This window comes from Eurosta solidaginis, chromosome 2 (assembly GCF_040869045.1).
Source record: "Eurosta solidaginis isolate ZX-2024a chromosome 2, ASM4086904v1, whole genome shotgun sequence".
Classification (NCBI taxonomy): domain Eukaryota; kingdom Metazoa; phylum Arthropoda; class Insecta; order Diptera; family Tephritidae; genus Eurosta; species Eurosta solidaginis.
In genome coordinates, this window is record NC_090320.1 from 280,950,418 (window position 1) to 280,975,184 (window position 24,767).

The 24,767-nt window shown below is 35.7% G+C and overlaps 2 protein-coding genes across 4 annotated transcripts; one reads left to right on the forward strand and one right to left on the reverse strand.

Annotated features, from left to right (window-relative positions):
• Positions 1 to 5,235: 5,235 nt before the first annotated feature.
• Positions 5,236 to 13,271, forward strand: LOC137241051 (aspartate aminotransferase, mitochondrial-like). Of its 2 annotated transcripts, XM_067768208.1 has the most exons (4): positions 5,236 to 5,385; positions 9,492 to 9,635; positions 11,913 to 12,119; positions 12,179 to 13,271. In XM_067768208.1, the coding sequence occupies exons 1-4, from the start codon at positions 5,251 to 5,253 to the stop codon at positions 12,875 to 12,877; spliced, it is 1,185 nt and encodes a 394-aa protein (XP_067624309.1). In that variant the 5' UTR covers positions 5,236 to 5,250; the 3' UTR covers positions 12,878 to 13,271. The 2 variants fall into 2 exon arrangements, with proteins under 2 accessions (XP_067624309.1, XP_067624308.1); XM_067768207.1 differs by lacking the exon at positions 11,913 to 12,119 and having other exon boundaries at positions 5,336 to 5,385.
• Positions 13,272 to 14,956: 1,685 nt separating this feature from the next.
• On the reverse strand, positions 14,957 to 24,531 carry LOC137241050 (uncharacterized protein KIAA2013 homolog). 2 transcript variants are annotated; one of them, XM_067768205.1, is made up of 8 exons: positions 24,461 to 24,531; positions 23,306 to 23,819; positions 22,950 to 23,241; positions 21,460 to 21,636; positions 20,759 to 21,395; positions 20,385 to 20,674; positions 19,933 to 20,057; positions 14,957 to 18,081 (listed from the first exon to the last, which is right to left on the reverse strand). In XM_067768205.1, exons 2-8 carry the CDS (start codon positions 23,490 to 23,492, stop codon positions 17,894 to 17,896), a joined length of 1,896 nt encoding a protein of 631 aa, XP_067624306.1. In that variant the 5' UTR covers positions 23,493 to 23,819; positions 24,461 to 24,531; the 3' UTR covers positions 14,957 to 17,893. The 2 variants fall into 2 exon arrangements, with proteins under 2 accessions (XP_067624306.1, XP_067624307.1); XM_067768206.1 differs by lacking the exons at positions 22,950 to 23,241; positions 23,306 to 23,819; positions 24,461 to 24,531 and adding an exon at positions 22,591 to 22,758.
• Positions 24,532 to 24,767: the final 236 nt, after the last annotated feature.

Genomic DNA, 24,767 nt, shown 5'->3' on the forward strand with positions numbered 1-24,767 from the left:
TTTTGCTCATATTTCTTATTTTTATACATATTCTGAAATTAAATTGTAATGTTCAATAATATATCTTTGTTTGTAATATATCATTGTTGAAATTTCGATATATTTAAATTTTAACTTTTGAGTTGTATATATATACTATCAGACCCGGCAGACGTTGTTCTGCCCTAAATTTGGCCTATTTGCATACATTTTAATAAGCGTTTTCCGTCTAACTCTGCCCTATCCATCTACACTTTTTCCTAATATTTTTATTCACTCCTCCCTCCGTCTTTTTCGCTTCATCTCCATCTTCGTCTCATTCTCATTTTCTCAGTCTCCTTCTCTCTTTTCTCTTCTCTCAAGTTTTTCTCCTTCTTCTTCATCTCTTATTGCCAGTCCCAGAGGGTGGAATATATTTTGTTCCAGTCCCATTCCGAGTCTCAGTCTCAGTCCCAGGGCTAGTCCTAATCCCAATCCCAGTCCGTCTCTGGTATACTTCTCGGAAAAAAGCATCGTAAATACTAATATAGGCAAATTTATAAACGAAATTTCAGGCAACTCGAATAGGACGTATGTAAATGTATGTAAATGTAAAAATGTGGGTATTATTAATTTTTGTCTTTATTTCGGCTTCGCATGCATATTTATCAGTTTTGCCAGGTTGACGCGGCTAAACCGAATATCACAATGAACTTTAAAGCTCTCAGCAACAGCTTTCATTTGATATCCATAATACACACACATTCTAGGGGTATCCGGGTCCATGTTTTGGCCTATATCTCGAGACCCTAGTCACTCAGCGGTGTAAAACTTACTCTGTATTATAGCGCACATCAACAGCTTCAATTTGATACCCATAATATAAAAACACATTCTAGGTGTATTCAGGTCCATGTTTTGGCCTATATCTCGAGACCGTAGTCACCCAGCGGTGTAAAACTTACTCTGTACTAAAGCATACAACAACAGCTTCAATTTGATACCCATAATGTAAAAACATATTCTATGTGTATCCGGGTCCACGTTATGGGCTATATCTCGACACCCTAGCCTCCCAGTTGTATGAAAATTATCCTGTACTATAGCACTCATCAACAGCTTTCCTTTGATATCCATATTGTATAAACACATTCTAGGGGTACCCGGGTCCATGTTTTGGGCTATATCTCGAGACCCTAGCCTCCCAGTTGTATGAAAATTATCCTGTACTATAGCACTCATTAACAGCTTTCATTTGATATCCATATTGTATAAACACGTTCTAGGGGTACCCGGGTCCACGTTTTGGGCTATATCTCGAGACCCTAGCCTCCCAGTTGTATGAAAATTATCCCGTACTATAGCACTCATCAACAGTTTTCATTTGATATCCATATTGTATAAACACATTCTAGGGGTACCCGGGTCCACGTTTTGGGCTATATCTCGAGACCCTATCCTCCCAGTTGTATGAAAATTATCCTGTACTATAGCACTCATCATAAGCTTTCATTTGATATCCAGACTGTATAAACACATTCTAGGAGTACCCGGGTCCACGTTTTGGCCTACATCTCGAGACCCTAGTCACCCATATAGTCCATATTGTATAAACACATTCTAGGGGTACGTGGGTCCACGTTTTGGCCTATATCTCGAGACCCTAGTCACCCAGGGGTATGAAAGTTATCCTGTACTATAGCACTCATCAACAGCTTTCATTTGATATCCATATTATATAAACACATTCTAGGGGTACCCGGGTCCACGTTTTGATCTCAGGACCATAGGCACGTAGCGAAAAAAAGGTAGACGTTGGCCGATTCTCAAACCTACCCAATATGCTCACAAAATTTCATGAGAAGCGGTTCAGCCGTTTCGGAGGAGTTAAGCCTCTAAAAGCGTGACAGAAAAATTTTATATATTAGATATAACTTGTATATTATGTAGTCGACCATTTCAAGTCTGTCGTCGACTTTAAATAAATAAATATAAATATATGACTATGAGAAACGCATGAACAACAAATATACATGTACATCGCTGGTAACCAAGCAGGAGATTCTAGAAGGTGAAACGTCTAGACCTTTGGAGAAATATGCTGACAAGGCAACCGAGAGTATAAAAGCAGCGCAAGCTGAGGAATGACTAATCAGTTTTGATTTAAACACGCTATTGGTTGTGAAGTATAGTTGTGAAGTACTACTCCCAAAATAATCTAAATAAAGAACAGTTTACAATACTGAATATTGGAGTGATTTATTAAACAGTTTAGCGATTCGAACGTTAGCAGGGAGTTTCAAATAAGAGAAATCCCCCAAAATTCGTTACAATATATATATTGACAAATTTGTTAAGATTAAAACCATTGTGAACTCATACAAGTGGCGAATGTTTGCAAAAGCGTTCACAATAGTAAACAGCCTCGATCACCTGTTCAATCGCTGTTCGATTACTAAAATCATTTGCTCAATAGTGTTATTCAAACATTTTTGTAGACGACTGGTATATTGCATTATTTACATATTTTAAAATATTTGCCTAACTGGCTGCTCACATTTTATCTATTGACTAGATTTTAGAAATGAATATTAATATGTAGTCTGATTTTCCGTATACACATTCTAAAGAAAAGCTGAATTGAAACACAAATGAGCAATTCATGGCACTTCAATTGAATAACCGCGAGCAAAAAGCAAACCTTTCTTCCATTCTCTGGCCATTCGGGACAGCCATTCTCCCTGTCAGTTATTATTTGACAGGTAGGAATGACAAGTGGAGTAATAGAAAGATTTTTACTTGTATGAATTCACAATGATTAAAACTGTAGGCCCATTTCCTTTAAAGTAGGCGTGGTCCTTATCCGCTTTTGACCGGATCTATATATAATACCAAGGACCATATTTCCACCATATTGCAAAGTAATATCAACGGATTTTGATTAACGGTTTGCAAGACTATTAAGTTTTCTTCTTCTTCTTAATGTGGGCGGCGCCACGCCAATTTTACAAAATTCTAATAAATTTATATTTTCCATTGCAATATTTTGTATCCACTCGTTAAGTTTCACCACTTCATCAGTAGGCTTAGAGGTTCGACGCCTGTTTGTGGATATCACTGAAGACCTGCTTGTGCTTTTTTGCTTCATACGGCTGTGTTCTCAGGTGCCGTATTTCCTCATAATGCTTCCGGAGATGGCCCCTTAAGACCCTGGGCGGTATAGGCTCGCCTATCAGATGTCTTTTGGGATGTCCAGGTTTCTGGGTATTCAACAGAAGCTGTTTGGTTAGCATTTAATTTATCTCCCTAGTGGTAAGTACTATCGCCTCATTGTGTAGATGGTGTTCTGGGGACATAAGAAGACCGCCCGTAGCGGTTCTGAGGGCAGTATTTTGGCATATTTTCTTCCAGTGAGTAACCTTTAGGCTTGGTGACCATATCGGGGACGCGTAGCATGCAATCGGCCGGCCAGTTGCTTTGTATGTGGTGATGAGCGTTTCTTTATCTTTACCCCAAGTGCTTTCGGCAAGAGATTTGAGGATTTTATTACCGCTCTAGATTTTCGGTACAATTGCGGCTGCATGCTCTCCAAAATGTAGATCCTGATCGAACGTCACACCAAAGATTTTAGTGTGTAAGGCAGTCGGTAGCTTGATGCCATCGGTGTTGATGTTCAATATGGTCGACATTTGGCGCGTCCATGTTGTAAATAAGATCGCCGATGATTTGGTCGGTGGCAATGCCAGGTTTCGCGAGGCGAAGAAACTGAAGAGATCAGGGAGATAGCTGTTTATTTTGTTACAAAGCTCTTCGACCTGTGAGCCTGGGCCTGTGGCCAGTGTACAGTCATCGGCTTTGGAAACGATAGTGACTCCTTCTGGTGAGGTAGCTTTGATATGCAGAAGTTAAACAAAGATGTGGATAGGACACCTTGCTTTGGCACCCCATGTTTAATTCTTCTTTGTTTGAATGTTACGTTCCTGAATTGCATCGATGCTTGCCGATCCTACAGATAATTTGCGGTTCACCTTTTGAGATTTCGGGGGAGGGGAGACCCTTCCAGGTCTTGCAGTAACGTGCCGTGGTTGGCCGTATCAAAAGCTTTTGCCAGGTCCAACGCAACGAATACTATCCTATGGTGGGGGTTTTTATTTAATCCGCAAATTATCTGAGTGCTAATGGCATTTAGCGCGGTGGGAGTGCTATGTAATTTTCGGAAGCCATGCTGATGATTGGCTAGTTTCAAATCTGCATTAAAATAGAGAAGCGGGGATGACGAAGGTGGATAGGGACAAGTTGAAGACATGCGCTAGATAATTAAATCCCTCTTTGCATTAGTTTTTAAGCATCGGTCTGGGCACACTGCTTTAATTGGTTTAGCATGAACGATGACATTATCAACCTCTTTGGCGGTTATGGTAATTGGGGACGCGCTGAAGTTATGTTTATATGCGCGTCTGTTGGCTCGCCGTCTAACTTTGTCAACCGTAGAATGCATTACACATTGTCGGCAAAAATCGCTTGCGGATTTCTTCGCATCCGACAGCACTTTATCGCTAAAGGCGATGGACATTTTGTCGTTGTGCTTAGACGGATTCGGGACTTTACGGGGGGCCAAAGCTTGTTGTGCACTAAAAAAATCTTGGTGTATAAAGGGATTTTGCACGGATTTAATTTTTATCCCACCCCAATAGTGGACTGGCCAGGGTAGAAAGGTGTTCTGCCCAATAATACTATGGATCCCACTCCCGGTTTCGGAGGGTCCCGGGGTCATTTTGCGGTTTTTCGTCAATATCTTTTGAACGAGATAACATTTTTATTTCCCGCCTTCGAATTATTAATACTGATGTCAAGAGGCTTATTAGCGGTCGACCCCTGTCCTAGACATTTTACCTGTCGTTTTATTGAAAAGTGGTGCAATTATAAAAATGTGTGTCCCGGGGTTAGTAGCCTCAATTAACAGCTGGGCTTAGTTTTTTTTTTTTTTGTTTAAGAAAATTTGTAACTGGGTTTTATTGGCATGAAATGTTAAAGAATATTTCACAAAAATAAATTTTTCGAAAGCATTATTAAAAACAAACGTACAAAAAATAAACTGTAGGAGCTTTTAAAAATCGGAAAATGTCTCAATTTATAACACAAGGGATTAGGCCTAAAAATATTTTCAATAAGACAACGAGTCTCTGGAACTATTGGCGTTTGAAGTAAGATTTGTAGGAAAACATTTTTGAAATTGCATAAAATTTGTTTTTTTTTTTTTAATTTTTTAGATCATGGTTTGCAGATGTCAAAATGGCACCGCCAGATGCCATACTCGGCATAACTGAAGCATTCACAAAAGATAAAAATCCCAACAAGGTTAATTTAGGAGTTGGGGTTTATCGTGATGATAATGCGAAACCATGGGTATTGCCAAGTGTAATTGAGGTAAGTTTGAGGTATAGTGAGTGAGTTTAATGAGTTTTTGTTGTTGTTGTTGTAGCGATAAAAACACTCCCCGAAGGTTTAGGGAACTGTTATCGATGTTGATAATCCTTTGCCGAACATAGATCCGGTATGTTCCGGTAACAAGCACCATTAAGGTTTAGGCCCGACCAACTCTGGAACGATTTATTATGACTACATTAAACCTTCTAGGCCATCCCGCTCCCGCCGCCTTGTTATTGCGTGATGGTCCTCTGCTGGATGCAGGTCCGGTACATTCCGGTACCAAGCGCCACCATCTCGGGAACGATTTGTTATGAGCACATGCGACCTTCGTGGCCATCCGGCCCTCCCACCCGCTAGATCCATGAGGAGTTCGGCGTCGCCAGAGCCTCGGCTGTTAATGGAACAGGATTCGCCATGGATTGGTGAGGTTGACAATTGGCTTTGGAGAAGCAATATATTGCGCTGGCGACCTGAAAGGGTTGCGCTACATAACCCCTTGAATCGGGTATTTTAGTCGCCTCTTACGACAGGCATACCTACCGTGGGTATATTCTGACCCCCTAACCTGCTGGGGGGCGAAAATTCGGTATTGACGCTATATGTAAACCAAGCACTAGGAGGTAGGCTCTTTTAGCAGAAAAGCATGTAAAAATATATAGCGGCTGAGGTTTTTTTGCATAAAAAAAAACATAGTTTATAGATTTACCTGATGGCAAAAAGAAATATGTGACTTAACCCTGGAAAGGTTTAGAACAACATGAAATACTTCCAGCCTCATGATGAAACCCGACGGACGTTGTTCTGACTTTCTCTATTGCTCCACCTGCCTCTCTACTCTCTCATCCGCTTCTTTCTCTCTTATTGCCTCTCCCCTCTGCGTTCACACTGCGGGCAAATACGGTCTATATAAGTTCATTATTGACCGTACAGTTTAACCTTTCTGCGTTCTTCCTGTTTACCTTGATTGGTCTTTTCAATTTCCGTATCCCATTCATTCTTCCGTTCCCTCTTACTCTTCCTACTTTTACTCATATCTAAATTTAACTCTCACTCTTTTAATCGTATACTTATATTATTCTAGCTTTTCCTGTTAACTTGTTATTCCTACTTTTTCTCAATTTTTCTTAATTTTACTCTCCCTCTTGTTCCCTTTACACAACCGACCTCACTCCAACTTCTTCCACTTTTCTTCTCCATTTCCTCAAATTGCATTCATAAAGTAGTAAAAGAGTAGCAAAACAGTACCAAAAATTGTCCCTACCTGCAAACTTAAGCATACACGACCGGTTAACGAGGTCCGTCAAATTTTTGTTGTTGCACTACTAACTGCACCTGTCTGGTTTTATTGCAACATGCATTTTTGATTAGAGGTAGAAATAACCTGAAATTAATCAAAGGAGTGGGAGGATGTTTGTTTGATTATTTTTGTTTGCCTTTCTCACGCAATCACGCTAGAACGGGCTTAATGTTTTTTTTTTAATTTGGTACCCGAGGATTTAGAGATGACAAACGGTTATGACCGTCAAACAAAGCGCGCCTGTCGCTTCTTCGGTCTGTTAACTGGCGCCAATTGGCCACACCAAGGGTATTTAAATCATTTTCGACCAGGTCCTTCCAGCAGATTGGGGATCGCCATCTTCCTCTGCTTTCTGCATAAGTGGGTTCCGATAAAAGTACTTTCTTAGCCAGAGCGTAATATTTCACTTGCATAGCATGGTCTAGCCAGCGTAGCAGCTGCGTTTTAACTCGCTAGACTATGTTGATGTCTGCGTAAAGCTCGTACAGCTCACCATGAAATCTTCTTCGGTACTCGCCGTCGCCAACGCGTAGAGGTCCGTAAATTATTCAAAAAACTTTTATCTCGTTAACTCCCAGGACCGCTTCATCTGATGGCATGGACCATGCACTATATAGCAGGACGGGTACAATAAGTGACTTGTAGAGCATGATTTTCGTTTGTTTTAATGCTGGTTCCCAAATAAACGAAGTGTTTTACTATTTCGAAATTATTGCTGCCAATAGTAGCATGGTTGCCAAGTCGCGTACGTGCTGATTTTTTGCTCGATGGCAGCAGGTACTTCGTTTTGTCCTCATTCACCATCAAACCAATCTTTTCCGCTTCTTTTTCCAGTTTGGAGTAAACAGAACTTACGGCGCGGGTGTTCAAGCTGATGATATATGTCACCAGAATACGCCAGTAATTGTAAGCTTTTATAGAATCTTGTTCCAGAGCAGTTAAGTGCTGCAGCTAGTATAATTTTTCCAGCATCAAATTAAAGAAATCGCACGATAGAGAGTCACCCTGTCTAAAACCTCGTTTAGTTTCGAACAGCTTGGAGAGGTCCTTTCCAATTTTGATTGAGCTCATGGTGTTGCTCAACGTCATTTTGCACAGCCGTATACGTTTTGCGGGGAAACCAAATTCATACATAGCGGCATATAGGCAGCTCCTTTTCGTGCTGTCGAAGACGGCTTTAAAATCGAGGAAGAGGCGATTCTTCTTTTTTTGCAGGTTTTTCCAAGATTTTGCGCGTTCTGAAAATCTGGCCGATGGTAAATTTACCAGGGGTATTCGAGCATGTTTTAGAAATTATTTCAGGATCAGTTTTATATCTGTATGTATCTTCCCTATAGACATAAATTTTGTTCACAAAAACTGTTTTTTATCCGACCTTAAAGTTTACTTAAGAAAACGGTCGTAAGCTGTGGCGGTGAATACATGTCGGAACCATACAAGATGGCAGCACGGTGACGTGCATATAAACAAATAAAAGCTCCATGTACTTTATTTTTGTAAATCGATGGACAAATGTCAAAATCGTACTACGCCGGAAGTTGAAGTGTCAAATCATATTAAAAAAGTATCCAATCAGCTGATTTCCGGCAGTCACATGTGACTGATTCCGCCATGGGTGAATATTAGCAGTTTCGATACGTCACTATGCTGCTGGTATCAAATACCGGAAGGCAACAGCAGCAAGACAAGCAGAAAACTGCCAAACAATATGAGATGGAGAGATGTGCAGCGCATAGTACTCACAGAAGCGATATAATATAGAGACATTGCATAGACGAAAAATCGTGAGGCAAGCTTCACAAAATTCTAGCACGTCACATTCACCACTTACCACAGCAGAATTTGTTTAACTACCACTGTCTGTATTTGTTATTTAATAATTATTTTTACACTTTTTATTCAGCTAGTGTGTTCAGAATTTTAACTTTTACTCATTAAAGCTCCAATCAGTGTATTTCTGTGCTTAAATTATGTTAAAAATTGTGTTAAAGTTTTTGGTGTGGTGAAAGTGACCTACTAGAATTCTGTTACGCTCCGCTGCTTTCCACCGAAGTTCGCGCATGCAATATCTTCATATTCAAAAATTTTTGGTACTCACATATACATAGACGGCAACAGCGAATGTGAGATGCACATGGCGGAATGGTACAAGGTGGCAGCATGGGACTGATTATAAACTTTTTTTATTTGATTTGATACATCAACTTCCGGCGCGTACGATTTTGACATTTGTCCATCGAATTTACAAAAACAAAGTACATGGAATTTTTATTTATGTTTGTAGGTATGCCACCATGCTGCCACCTTGTATCGTTCCGCCATGGAGATGTATACAGAAATAAAGAGCGCATATTACTCCGACATATACACACTTATAGATAGGAAACAGAAACGAGAAGTAAATAAGCAGCTGACATTCAGAAACGAGAGATAAATAAGCAACTATTCCAGACGGCTGTTCACGAAAAGTCTACACCCGGTGGGACATTGGTGAACGAGGCAACTGAGAGTATAAAAGCAACACATGCTAAGGAAAAGTCAATCAGTTTGATTTGAAAACGTTGTAAGTGAAGTGCGCGAGTAATTTAATTGTGAACCATAGTAGTGTTGCAAATAAAGAACATTTTGTTATGCGGAATATTTGAATTATTTATTCGACAATTCAGCGATTCGAACTATAACAGAAGGTACAGAATAATCGACAATCCTTAACACTCGTCACACTATCAATTAAAACCCGCGATCTTGCAAATCAATAGGCCGATAAAAAAAAAAATTTATATAAAAATTTTATATTGCCTTTCAGGCTGAAAAACGCATATTTTCGCAATGTATGAACAAAGAGTATACTACAATAATTGGTATGAGAGAATTCTACAATAAGGCAATCGAATTGGCATTGGGAGATGATTCGGATATATTGAAAGAAAAGCGTTACACATCATCACAGGTAATTTTGATTATATAATTTTGTTTCAATCGTAATAACTAATTTAGTTCGATTTCGAAATAAAAGCAACCATATCGCACGTTTTATTGTTAACAGAAGCAAATCAAAAATTTCATATTTCGAGATTTTATGATACCCCCAAAATATCCGTCTAGTGAAATTATGATCCCTTATTGATTTTCCCAAACTTATGGAGACGTCTACCATCGATCCATCGAATGCTGCTTACCTGCTATCCCTTAATGGCCCGACCTGAGCAAAGCCTCTCCAATACTTCCTTGCACTTTAGGGCACTTCTTGAGGAAGTACTGTGTGAGATTATCGCCGCCTGGCTTTCAATATACATATATTAACGCGACTGACCCCTTCCGTTGAATTGGAACCATCGATATACAAGCGTGTAGTATTTTCTGCCATTTCCGCACCATTGCGCCATCCCTCCGGCTCTATTGTGGCCCCAAAACATCTTTCGAAGCTCAGGAACGGACCATGTAGTCGGTTGGCCCTGTTTTTATTAACGCTATACTGCTATGACCATACGGCCTGTACTCAAGCTGTCCTGAGGCCTTAAGCCTTGTTGCAGTTGCTAGCGCTATATTTTTGGCCATTAGGTCTGCAGGTGGGATGGGGTGAATGGCATACAATGCTGCTGTTATTTTATTTTTTTGGTTTTATTATTTTGGCTGTTATTTATTATATCTTGTTTTGCTTTATTTTTTTTTTTTACTTGGTTTATTTCACTATTGCTTTATTTTCATTTATTTAATTTTATTTAATTTTTATTAGTTTTTGGTTTTTGTAATATATTTTATCTTATTTTAGTCTACAATTCGTTTTAGTGTTTTTTTTTTTTTTGTTTATTTTAATTTTATTCTTCATAAATTTAAAATATTTATTTTTATTATTGTATATTACTTTTTTATTTTTCCCAAAATTTTTGTTTTCCAACAATTTTTTGTTGTACTTTGTTTGGTTTTATATTATTTTACTTTCATTTGTTTTATTTTTCAAAGTTTTATTTAAGCTTTTTTTTTTTTGTTTTTCATTTGTATTATTTTATTTTAATACTTAATTTTTTTACTTTATTTCATTTTACTTCGTTAAGTTTTAATTTAAATTATTTTACTTTTTATTATTCGGCTTTTTTTTATATTTAGGTTTATACATACATATATTTTTTTTTTATTTTAGTTTTTTTGTTTCTTTTTATTTAATTTTTATTATCGTTTGTATTATCTTATTATATTTATTTTATTTTATTTTGTATTGCTTTATTGTTTTATTATTTATATTTTTTGTTCTGTATTTTGTTTAATTTTAATTTGTATTGTTTTATTAGTTACATTTTTTTAGTGTATTATTTCACTTTGTTCTTTCTTCTTTATTTTGTTTTATTTTATTTCGTATTGTTTTATTATTTTATTTTACTTTTTTTCTTCCGAATTTTATTTTATTTTATTTTCTATTGTTTCATAAATTTAATTTTTTTACTGTTTTTCTCTACATTTTATTTTATTTTGTTTTGTATTGCTTTTATTTATGTTTTTTATTCTTTATTTTATTTTGTATTGTTCATTCATTTATTTTTTTTTTTAGTTTTTGTTTATTTATATATTTTTAATATTTTATTGTATTGTCTTATCTATTTAATTTCTTTATTATAGTTTCTTCTTCTAAATTTTATTTCATTTTCTTAGTAAAATTTTTTGTTATGTTTTTTCTTCCATAATTTATTTTATTTTATTTTGTATTGTTTTTGTAACTGATTTTTTTTAAGTTCTTTCTTCTATATTTTATTTTATTTTCTATGGTTTTACTTATTTAATTTTTTAATTTTTTTCTTCTATATTTTGTTTTATTTCATTTTGTTATTTTATTCTTTTTTGTATTTTAATTCGTATTGTTTTATTAATTTAATTTTTGTAAAGTTTTTTCTTCTATAATTTATTTAATTTTATTATGTATTGTTTTAATAATTTATTTTTTTTTTGTTTTTTCTTCTATATTTTGCTTTATTTTATTTTGTATTGTTTTCTTAATTTAATTTTTTTTATTGTTTAATAATTTAATTTTAAGTTTTTTTTACATTTTATTTTATTTAGTATTTTTTTAAGAATTTTATTTTATTTAATTTTGTGTTGTTTACAAATACATTTTTTTAGTTTTTTCTTCTATATTTTGTTTTATTTAATTTAATTTTAATTTCATCCGAGTTTTAATTGAATTTTTAATTGTGATCATTCTAAGTCGTATGTTTTTATATATGTACACTTGCAGTGTCTCGGCGGCACTGGTGCCCTACGTGTTGGAGGCGCTTTTTTAGGACTATTTTGGCGCGGTGAGCGACTGGTACATATACCCATACCCAGTTGGCCTAATCATAGATCAATTTTTATGCATTCTGGATTCAAGATAGCTACCTACAGTTATTACGACCCAAAGACGTTGGGGCTCACTACGCAAGGACTTTTCGATGCATTAAATGTACATTGGGTCACACTACTATTTACATTAAATAAATTTATTTTTATTTTTGTCTACAGAAAATGCCAGAAAAATCAATTGTACTACTACACGCATGCGCGCACAATCCAACTGGTTGCGATCCGACCAAAGAGCAATGGTGTGAAATTTCACATATAATAAGGTGTCGCAAACTCTATCCCTTCTTTGATATGGCCTATCAAGGTTTTGCAACAGGTGATACAGACGATGATGCATTAGCTGTGCGTTTGTTCGCTAATGACGGACATACATTTTGTTTGGCACAAAGTTTTTCCAAAAATATGGGTTTATATGGTGAACGTGTTGGTGCACTAACAATAATTTGTTCCAGCGCTGAAGAGGCAAAACGTGTTGCATCAAATGTCAAAACACTTATACGTCCAATGTATTCAAATCCACCGGTACATGGTGCACGTATTGCTATAGAAATTTTCAAAGACAACGAACTCTATAAGATATGGATGGAAGATTTGAAAACAATGGCTAATCGCACAATTGGTATGCGACAAGAATTGAGGGAGAAATTGATTGAATTGGGTTCGAAACAATCCTGGGAGCATATTACGAATCAAATTGGCATGTTTTGTTATACTGGCCTAAAGCTAGAGCAGGTTGCACGCTTAACTAATGAATTTAGCATATATTTGACAAAAGATGGACGCATTGCAATGGTGGGGGTAACTTCGAAGAATGTAGGTTATGTAGCTGAATGTATTCATAATGTAACAAAGGAGTAATATTATTTAAAATGCATTTATTCTTTAAACGCCAATCGTCTTTTTATATTACTACGATGGTTTAACAATTTTTGTAAATTGTGCATGCCGTGCAAACCCCAACCATCCCACCACGGCGGCAGCCATTATTTGTGTAAATGCTGGTTCTTGCGTTGGAGATTATAGAGCGGTGCTAGTTATATAATCTAATCTTCTTCTTCGATAGCTAACTGCACCCACGTCCTTACAATCTTTAAAACAAATATCTGCATTTCTTTTTATACTCAGCTGAGCAGATCTCACAGAGTATATTAGTTTTGTTGGCATAACGGTACCCCGTAACGGCATAAACTAATCGAGATATATAGATAGACTTCTATATATCAAAATGATCTGGGCGCAAAAAGAAATTCATTTAGCCGTGTCCGTCCGTCTGTCCGTAAACAGGATAACTTGAGTAAATTTTGAGGTATCTTAATGAAATTTGGTATGTAGGTTCCTGGGCACTCATCTCTATTTAAAATGAACGAAATCGGACTATAACCACGCCCACTTTTTCGATATCGAAATTTTCGAAAAAGTGCGATAATTCATTACGAAAGACGGATAAAGCGATGAAACTTGGTAGGTTTCTATGACGCAGAATAGAAAATTAGTAAAATTTTGGACAATGGGCGTGTCACCGCCCACTTTTAAAAGAAGGTAATTTAAATGTTTGCAAGCTTTAATTTGGCAATGTTCGGTTACATCCGAACTTAGCCTTCCTTACTTGTTTTAATGTAGTAGTTCGCTTTGCGTGTCCTTGCCATATCTCATTGTGCTAACATCTCATTGTCGACGGTTTTATTAATCGCTGGGAGTTGGCATCTATTTAACTAATCTTCAAGTCTGGAAATAAAAAGGAGGTAACAAACTATAGCTCAAACTTTAAACTATCGACAGGCTTACAACTTTTTGAGAAAGTAGTAAAGTAGAAGTTAGCATTTGCTATTAAAGGAACAATCTATCCATGTTAGCATGGGTGTCGTAAAAAATCGTGCTGTTTTTCACACTTCTATGTTTCCGCGTTTAAGAATGATTATCAAGTTGATATTATATATACAGATTTCTTCAAGGCGTTTGATACAGTTTCTCTTGCATTACTGCTGCCGAAATTTTGAACACATATGTAGGTTACAATTAAACATTTCTGTCATGGTTAAAACCATACTTGCCAAATAGAACTTTATTTGTTGAAATTGAAAATAAGTTCTTAGCAATCTCTGGGGTGCCAAAAGGAATATTCTCTGTCCAATTTAATTTGTTGTTTTCATCAAGGAAGTTGGCTTATATTTGCATCAGATGTATTGCTCTTGCAGAAAAATATGGATGCTCTTAATGATCATCTGCGACATAAAACAAAATAAATGTAAAGCGCGATAACCTCCGAAGAGTTCTTAGGCCGAGCTTCTCTTCCAATTTGCGTCGTGCTTCTTTTATATTTTCCTACAAATAGGCGGCACAGGACCTATTTGTGTTATGTCGACTCCGAACGGTATCTGCAAGGCATGTGAGTTTTCACTGAGAGCTTTTCATGGCAGAAATACACTCGGAGTGCTTGCCAAACACTGCCGGGGGGCGACCCCGCTTAGAAAAATTGTCTTCTAATTGAAAAAACTTGTTTTTTAAATTTTGATGTTGCTTTGTCCAAGGCGTGAGCCTAGGATCTTCAGTGTGGTAGGCGGAGCACGCTACCATCACACCACGGCGGCTGCCGTTGTTTTTGTAAATGCTGGTTCCCAAATAAACGAAGTCTTACTATTTCGATATTAAGGCGCACATGCGCTCTTTGCCTGATGACAGCAGGTACTTCGTTTTGTCCTTATTCACCATAAATGATGTCTTACTATCGAAAAGATTTATCCGATCTTTAGTGTAATTGTTATTTAGTTTTAAATTACTTTCTAAATCTAGTCAGTAAGGTTACTGTTGTTGACTTAATAAATATGAATATAATTAGTTTTTTTTTGGTAAATACACTAGCGCATAATTCATATACATGTATTAAATATATAACTATCAATACATAAAAACAGTTTTCTTAACCTGAATAAAACACGCTTATTTATGTAAATTTGCACGACATTTAATATACATATATATGTACAAACACATACTATTTAATAAAGTCTTAGAGTTTAAAATTATTTTAGATAGTTCTTCTTTAAAAACTACAATTATTTGCTCAATTATATTATATTTATTTCTTTATATACCTAAATAGTGTTGCATCGTATAAGTTAATTAAATAAGTCTTAATTTTGAAGCACTTCAAATGTTATTTCGTGTGTTTTTGAAAACAAAATAACAGATACGGGGAAATCCGCCAAACTTTGGTTTTTTTGGAGAAAACAATTTTTTTTGAAACATGACATCACGCAAATGTCTTTTTGTTAGGAACATTGAGGGGTAAATTGGAGCTATAGTGCATCGCCGTTACTAGTCTTACATAATGCCTCAAAAAGATATAGTCAAAAGATCGAGCAAAATATATATAAATTGAGGTCGCAATGTTAAATATACATTTATTTCAACACTTCTGTACCGATTATATCGAAATTTTAACAAAATATGGAGATATATGCAGCAGTAAAATTTGTTTGATACAAGAGCCCCGGTTTTGTAGATATCGGTAAAAATATAAAACCGAATAACCGCCAAACATTTTTTACTGCAAAGTTTGCAACACATTTATTTTAACACCTTTCTACCGATTCTTTTCAAACTTTAAAAACATATAGATATGTGAACGAAGTATGTTTAGGTAAAAAAGTTTTAATACCCGAGATCCGGTTTTGGAGATATTGATAAAAATTAAAACCCGGGAAACCTTAAATTTGTTTACTTATTTAAACACTTCTTAACTGATTGTGTTGAAATTTTATCAGGATGTACATATCTATGTGGGGTATATTTAGGTAAAATTTTGTTGATACCCGAAGCCCGGTTTTAGAGATATCGGCAAAAATATGAAAACGGGTAACCGTCAAATATTTCATACCCGTTTGTTAATTTTTTCTCTACACCACAGTAGTATACCATCAATTGCCTCATCTTGGAATATTCACGCAAGGAAAGTCATTGATGTTTGTACATGAGGCAAATATACGAAATTTTCGCCAAAAATTGGCAATCGTCAAAAAGTGTAGAATTTTTTTTTTTTTAATTTTTGTACTAAATTTGTGTTTCTTTCCATTTACTTTTGAATTAAACCTGGTTTACAAAAAAAAATTGTTCTACACTTTTTGACGATTGCCAATTTTTGTCGAAAATTTGGTATATTTGCCCCATGTACAAACATCAATAACTTTCCTTGCGTGAATATTCCAAGATGAGGCAATTTATGGTATACTACTGTGGTGTAGAGAAAAAATTAGTAAACGGGTATGAAGTGATAAAAGTAAAATTGTAGCTGCGCCCACAAAAAAAACATGCTCGTGAAAAAAATTTACGCAACCAAGTGCTTCCAATTGTCTGCCTCTACCTTCAAAACTGAAAGGGGCACATCGAATTTGAAACCCCAGGTATTTTTAGTCCCTGATAGGCTATTATCGTGCATAATCCAAATTTCAATACTCAGTAGCCTCAAAAAGCTATAGGCAAAAAACTGTCAATATTCAGCCCAATTCTAAACGAAAATTCCGTGCGAGTTTTTTCACTTCTCCCATTCCTCGTATTCTAAATAAAAATTCCTTGAGTTTTTTTACTTCTCCCTTTCCTCCAATTCTGAACAATGTTCGAAAAAGCGGAAACCGGTTATGGGAGAAAAGTAGGTATTATGAATGTGAGGGAGAGGGAGATTTCTCTGCCATTTCATAGGAGTTTTTTCACTAGTTAAATTAAAGGGAATGCATCAAAATAGTTAAAGGAAACTGGTTATTTTAAGAAAGAACACTTATTTGTACAAATTTGTGCTAAAATATGTATTTACCTTCTACCACAATATTCTCACTGTTAATACAACAACCACAATATTCTTTAAGTCGAAAAATATATCATAAGCAACGGAAGAGATCTTCGCATATTTAATGCAGCCATCCAGAAATTGCGCAAGGATTTTTTAAGAAGGCTTAAAAAGATTTTGGCATATGGCGAAAGGCGAACTCAACTCGACTTGGCCGCCAGAAAATTGCTTTGCAGAATGAATGCAGGCAACTCTGGCGGATTTGTGTTATGCCGCCGGTGTTCTTCCTATGCTCCTCTGTTGATGTTGCTGTGGCACCAATTTATTACTAATTTTAGTGAATACCACATGAAATGCAATAATGTGCATTGTTTATACCTTATTTCTTAATTTCAAACAAATTGGCAACAATAATTAAACTTTACAATTTTTTAAACAAAATAAGAAGCGCGCAACGAAATTTCAATTGACAAAACAGCTGACTTCGAAAATTTTCCGCGGGAATAAAAAAATCCGCGAGAATATTTAGAATTGGTCTGATTGAAAATGACAAAAAAAAGTATCGCTACTTTGATTGATGATGGTTTTAAGTATTGGAGGGGCACATTAATTTTGCTCATACGTTTAGAATCTCCGTCTCAAAAACAACATTCAGTTTAAATTTCATAGCGTTTCAGCGATGCCTCAAAATTTTATCGAAAAAATTAAAAAAAAAAATCAAGGGTATCGCTTGAAAAAGTGTAAAAATCGAAGTTTTTTACGTTTCAAAGTTCTGCAAAAACTTTCTTAATTTTTAAAATCATCAGATCGGATAGTCAAAAGGTCAAACTTAATGTCCTTGTACTTTTTTCTGGCCTTAAGTTGTTTGCCCGTGTGTAAAACCCGAGTATCCAAAAAGGTAAAAATTTTTGGGATTTGCCCATATACATTATACATAGCACATACATACATAAATAAAATATGTATATGTGAAAAAGACTATTAGCACTCAAATAAAAAACAATTATAGGTATTAATAAAATATTTATCTAGCTACTTTAACAGATTTAATTAATATTATTTTTATGAATACACTAAAATCTTATTATTCATGGTCACGGTTTATTATAACGATATCTCAATTTTTCCGAGGGCTCGCAGTATTCCTTAATAATCAATTTGCATAGGAACACATGAAATACAACGATTATTGCACAAATTGATACCCAGAACAGTGTAGGCAATCCACCCAATTGATTACCATGCCTATGCAGCGCGATTAGGTGTTGTTCGTGCGCAGGGGCTGTTGAGTGAGAAATGTGAAACAAGTTTTTATAAAGCAGAATAATATTGTATGTAGTAGAGCTGAGAATTATGTGCGATTTTTTTCGAAAAAACTGGGCTCGTATTCTCTAATTCGATTCGGGTAGGTTTCAATCATTTTTAACGAAGCAAAGATATTTAACTTGACTCGCGTATCATTTCACATTCGAAAATTTTGCTTTGAAACACCATAAATACAAGCTTTGCACTTATTTATCGAAACACGTTACATAATAGATTCCAATTAAAGTCAGGTTTGTTATATTGCAATATGGTTTAAATAACGACTTTCAAAAACACTTTTTTCTTCATATTCGAACATGCGAGTATTAATGACATAAGCTTGATTGCAAACATTTTGTTGAAAAAATGAACAAATATTTATGGATCATGCGATAATATCGACCGCTGAGGGGAAGATCATTTTATGCTGGCTGCCTGTACGGACGACCTCTATTGGAGAATCGGTTTGAAAAACATAAATTTTTTTTAAAAATGCTTCATCTTCAAATTGTTTTCATGAACATCAAATATACGTGATTCTGATCATCATATAAACGTGATTCTGAAAGGTTTGGTTGACAAATGCAGGAATTTTAAGAGAATATTTCTTCCAACATTTTATATCGAAAGTTCGAATGAAAGCATATTGATCGGATACTTTAATATAAGGGATATTAATGCTTATTTTAAGAACTAAAGCTCTTACAAGTACTCTCTCAAAACACGCCTGGAGATATCTTTATTTTAGCTTCCTGTTCGAAAACGCCTCGCCGAAAATTTGTTTGAAAACGGTAGAATTTCAAAAACAAAAACTTTTTAAAATCCGAGCAGGCGCATATTTATCAGATGTGATTTCAAAAATGTTGATAAACAAATATTAATGAAATAGTATTTAATTTAATTTCGAAAATTCGAATAAAATAGTATTGGTCTGTTGCCTAGGTTAAGCGATATTAACAATTGATTTTTCTACTTAATGCCTTTACAAATGTTCGATAAAATAGTTATATCTTGGTTGCGTCAACCTATCTCGGAATATTAATATTAATGAAATAGTATTTAATTTAATTTCGAAAATTCGAATAAAATGGTATTGGTCTGTTGCCTAGGTTAAGCGTTATTAACAATTGATTTTTCTACTTAATGCCTTTACAAATGTTCGATAAAATAGTTATATCTTGGTTGCGTAAACCTATCTCGGATGCCTGCTCGAAACCCCTCTATCCGATAAGTGGTTCGGAAAACATAGGTTTTTTTCAAATATTCGAACATATGACTATTTATATGTTATAAGTGATTTGGAAAATTTTGATAAGCAATTCCACGAAAATTAATCGAATAGTCTTTCGAACATTTTATTTCGAGTATTATTACATAAATTGAATATTAACGGAACTATTTTCAGCAAACCCTATTTCGTAAATTGTAACCTGTAAATATTGGTTAAAAAATCTTTCAAACGATAAAATCGAAACCAAAATCGAGTGATATTGAGCAGATAAATTTCAAAAACAACTTTTTCGAACATTGGAGCATACTAGTAGTGGTCATATTTTCACTTGCACATTCTTGTTATAATGTAAGATTTGGGAGTTTCAAACTTGCATTTTCGAAAACTGTTAATAGGGATGCATTTTGTTAATACATATTGATCAACGGTATGAATGCTAATGCATACACAATAATAGAAAATACATTTGACAGAGCATTCAGAATGCATAAGCTTTAAAGCCGGCTACGAGTTTACGATGATAATTTTTTTTTTTCGACCAATGGAATTGGAATATATAGTTTCAACTAGTGGTTCACAATTCAAAGAAGAACCTACCTTCCACCACTTCTTTAACATGTATAGCTTTATGCAGCTCTTCCATATGTTGTTTATCTTCTGTTATATATAAAATTGCAGTTAGCGGCTCTGTTAATTTCACCGGGAATTGACGACGACTTTGTCTATAACAACAAAAATAAATAATTGATTTTTTTTTATCGGCCTATTGATAAATGGTTCAAGGTTCGATTCGAGCTCAAGGCCAGAACAATAATTTTTTTCTAATGAAAACCAGCTATGGAAGGTTGTCTGAAAAATCTTCTACTTACTATTCCAAAAACAAAATACAATTTTTCAAATTTAGAAAAATTATATAATAACAATAATTATCATTAGAAAAAAATTATTGTTCTGGGTTTGAGCTCGAATCGAACCTTGAAACAAAAATAAATAATATAATTGTTTTATTATAAAATATAACATGAAAATAGAAAATTTCCTGAACTTACGTGAGTAAAACGGGTTCATCTAAGCAACCACCATCGCAAGCATAATAACTGCGATCTGAACGATCAAGTGCTACATTAATAACCGCCTTATTATCTTCGGTAACTGTAATGGTCACATTGACATGTGTTTTATTGCCATAATTCAAGCGACGAAAATGAAAGTCACGATGTAAATGTTTTGGATGCATATTACATTCCAAATGTTGATTGCTAAAACGAAAGCTGCCAAAACTCAATACCATTGCTTGTATAACACCTGAAGCGCCAGCGCGTATTAGATTATGACAGCCCTAAAATTAGAAAGCACAATTTAACTCAAAACGTTCTTTTTATAATACATGTAGGTACTATTAATTGCACTAGTCAATAGTTACCTGCTTTTCTAGAGTAACCATCCATGATGATACCAAATTATTTAACTTTTCCAAAGTGCTAGCACTCAGCCAAAGATTTTCCGCTTGCAACGTATAATATGAATCATAACAACCTTCGGCATATGTTAATGCTTTCGCGATTTCCTGCTTAGTTGGCGACTTCAAGGATGCATATTCTTCATGTTCATAGCTACGTGTTTGCGAAAGCACTGCATACATGGAGGCATTAATACGATCACCATTCAAACTGTTCTCTGCTTTAGATGTACTAATACTGAATCCAGTAGCCCACAAATTCGCCCAAACATTAATATGTTCCTCATGAAATGCATGCGGATTTGGTAGTGCATCGGGCTTGGGTTGTAATTTTTTTAAAACTTTTGTCATAGCTTGTATGGCTTTGTTTTCCATATCTTGTGTAGTTTCCGTTAACTTGTCACGTGTAATTGGTTGCGAGTAATGCAACGCAATGGGGTATACGATAGATATGGAACCACGTTTTTTTAGTTCTATAATACGATTTATTTGTGGTTTAACGACGCTAACTACAATCACTTGTGTGGTATCGTCTTGTTTAACTAAAATGGTGCCGGTGGATACTTCAAAATCTTTTAAGACAGACGACTGAGTTGATGTACTAGGGAATCAAAGTTAATTCCAAATGAAACAATTGCATATTTTCAAAATACTTTCCTACATACCCCAGTTTAACTGTACGTGAAGTTGGTGTTTGGAAATAAATTCGTGGAAAAATTAATTCCACCTCTTCTATAGAGTTTCGTGTATTTGTTATTTTTATTTCTTGCATAAGCACACTTGGATGTGTACGATGTGCGTAATAAGTATAGGCAACAAAATAGTTGGAGAAGCATTGAAATCTAAATAAACAAGAGAACATTGTTACATTGCGTATTTTTAAATTTCAATCATATAGGCCGGATTCCAAAATTGTATCACATTCTTTTGCGGAGACCGACTGCATAAGTAGACCATACTATCATTGTGCTTGCCTGCCTGCCTTATAGTTATAGGGGTCGGTTAACGCGGCAACTATATAGCTTCAAATATCGTCAGCTTAAGAAAAACGGTTTCGCCGCTCTCAATGGTGCTCAGCATACCACTGCGTGGATATCTTCGAGTTGAACCCACATTAGAGGGGGAAATAATGCGTTCCCGAAAATATTAGTATTGGAATCATATACGACGAAGGACTGTCTATACGTGACGCTAAACCTTGGGGGAGGGTATTTGCTATTGCAACTAAAACAACAGCACTTACAGTTGCATGCTATTAACCTTGGTGGTGCGAACGTCCCTTTGTCCATTCCGCAATAGCTACCACGTTGCAACTTGCAGTCTTGGAGATTGAGTAATAATTGAGTCAGAGGCTGTTCTATCAATGTAAGGGCGTGCAAGGAAAGAAGCAGTTTCAACATGGTTGGGACAGAGTGACGCGTGACTAAATAAATGGGGTTATACTTAAACTAATACAACAACAATAACAACAACACAGTGATGCGCGCCTTCCCCCCACTTCTGATAATTCTCATAGCGTGTTTCATTATTCCTTTTTTAAAAAAATAGCTACTCATTGTGTAATTAAGCATGCGAGCTGCAAAAACTTTTTTGGGTGATAGTACTGACGGAGACGTTTCCTTATACGTCTAGGGTAGGAGCTGCCTCATCATTTGTCTGCTATGATGAAGCGCTAGGCGACAATTCAGCAGGACATACTTATTTTACATTTCGTTTTGCTCTTTAAATTGATCCAGCATTGGGATGTTCTTTCTACTAGTTGTTGTTTTTGTTTTTGTAGCAATAAGGACACTCACCGAAGGTATTGAGGAGTGTTATTGGTGTTGATGGTCCTTTGCCGGATATAAATCCGGTACGTTCCGCTACCAAGCATCATTAAGGTACAAGCCTGACCATCTCGGGAACGATTTATTACCACATCGAACCTTCCTAGGCCATCCCGCCGTCCCACCCCTAGTTCCATGAGAAACAGGATTCGCATCGGTTTGGAGCTATAGATTGCACTAGCAACCCCTTCAAAGGGCTGCGCTACACAAACCCTTGAATCATTTGGCAGGCATACCTGCCGCGGGTATATTCTAAACAGCCTAAGCTGCTGGGGTGATAAAATAAGAAATATTTGCCAAATAACCTAATTTGAGCTATCATCATTTACCTATGTGCAGTACCAGACAAATACTCAACTACTGTCGCCTCTCGTCCAGCTTCATTGGGGTGTGACACCGATACAATAGGATGATATTGCATTGGCAAATCCATTGATCGTCCAGTTTTAATATTTAAAGAAGCATCATGTGTTACTTCAATTCCTATATATCCATTACCCACATAAGGTATGTAATTACGTTCTTCCGGCAACGGTGGCACGTGACGTATATTAGCATCATGTTCGTAATTTTGTAGAAAATATGGTGTCAAACGATCATCCATGCATTGCATATGGGGATCTATTGATGGTAAGTAAAATAAGCTTAAATATGAATATCGATATGATTAACACATTCAACTAACCCTTTGCTTCCGGCGCACTCAAAAATAGATAACGAAATACTGGTGGTAAAATATAAAAAAATATGCAAATTCCTAACAACAACAGAAAGATGCGTCGATATGATAGAAAGCTGCCGTCGGCGACACGCTTAAGTTTCCTCTTGAATTCGCTTAAATCTATTTTGTTGGATTTATCCGTCCGAAACATTTTGTAGTTGCTTCAATTCTCTTCCCCCGTAATGATAATCGCCAACATTTATCAAATTGTTGAATTTTCCTTATTCACACAGCAATACCGGTTTCGGATCTACGGTCCATTCTACAAAAACTGTGCTTATTACATCCCAAATGACAACAATTCGCCTATATGGCCTTCGGTATGTTCGCATAGGAATGTTAACTTCAAAGTAAATCGCCCATGGTCGCCTGCAAATGCAGCAAGTTCTTCCACCCGAATCGATTCTCTGGTTGATTTTTTTAAGGGCCAGCTAATGGTGACATAACCAAACCAGATAAAACATCTGATAGAACCAACCTTATGGAAATCAATGTAAGCGATTAAAGGACCAAACTTAACCATAACCAGATAAAACAGCTGATCGAACCAACTTTAGGTACGTTCCATTGAGACTTGAGCGAGATACGGATAGAAATTTAACATGCAAATGCAACAACAACGTTGTGATCCTGATATTTATCTGGTTCAATTTCTGTCCGTATAGCAGTTCTGTTCGTTTCGTTTTCTGTAGTAGATTTTTTTACAGCTAACAACTTTTGAGTTGGTAGCACTCATGGCTCAACTATATGGTTGGCTCACCTCTACAGCAATAACATACCTTTGTTCACATTGCCAAAATTAGCGTGTTGGTGCTAGACGAATGGAATGGAATGAAAACATAAAACTTAGCAGCATTTGTAAGTAGTAAGAAAATGTTGTAAATTCGTTGGTTTCTTTTTAAGTTTGTCATCTCCTTCTGACAATCCCTACTCCAGTGAAATGAAAAAAATAAAAACAGCTGGTGAGATGAGCCAACCATATAATTGAGCCATAGTAGCACTGAACTAAATACGTGTACATTTATGTATACATAAAAGATCTCGCCATATTTAAAAGCAAACACACTGAAAGAGTAAACAACTTGAAGATGATGTAAGGGAAATAAATAGTTTGCTTACGTGCGAAACTATTTAAATGTTAATAATTCTATCAGTATCTTAAAATTGTGTGTACGTTTCTTCTTATTTTCTACAAAACAGATGTTTTATATTAGTGCTGCCAGCTCTCATAAAGTTGATCCAGATCGTTCCAATGAGATTTGAGCCAGAGCCAGAGCTCGATAAACCAATGGAACGGCCCTTTTATGGAAATCAATGTAATCGATTAATGGTGCCATACCATAACGCTAACGCCATAACCATATCATAGCCAACCAATTGGTTTATGGGTTTTTGCCATATTCATAACCTAAAAATATTTGTGTTG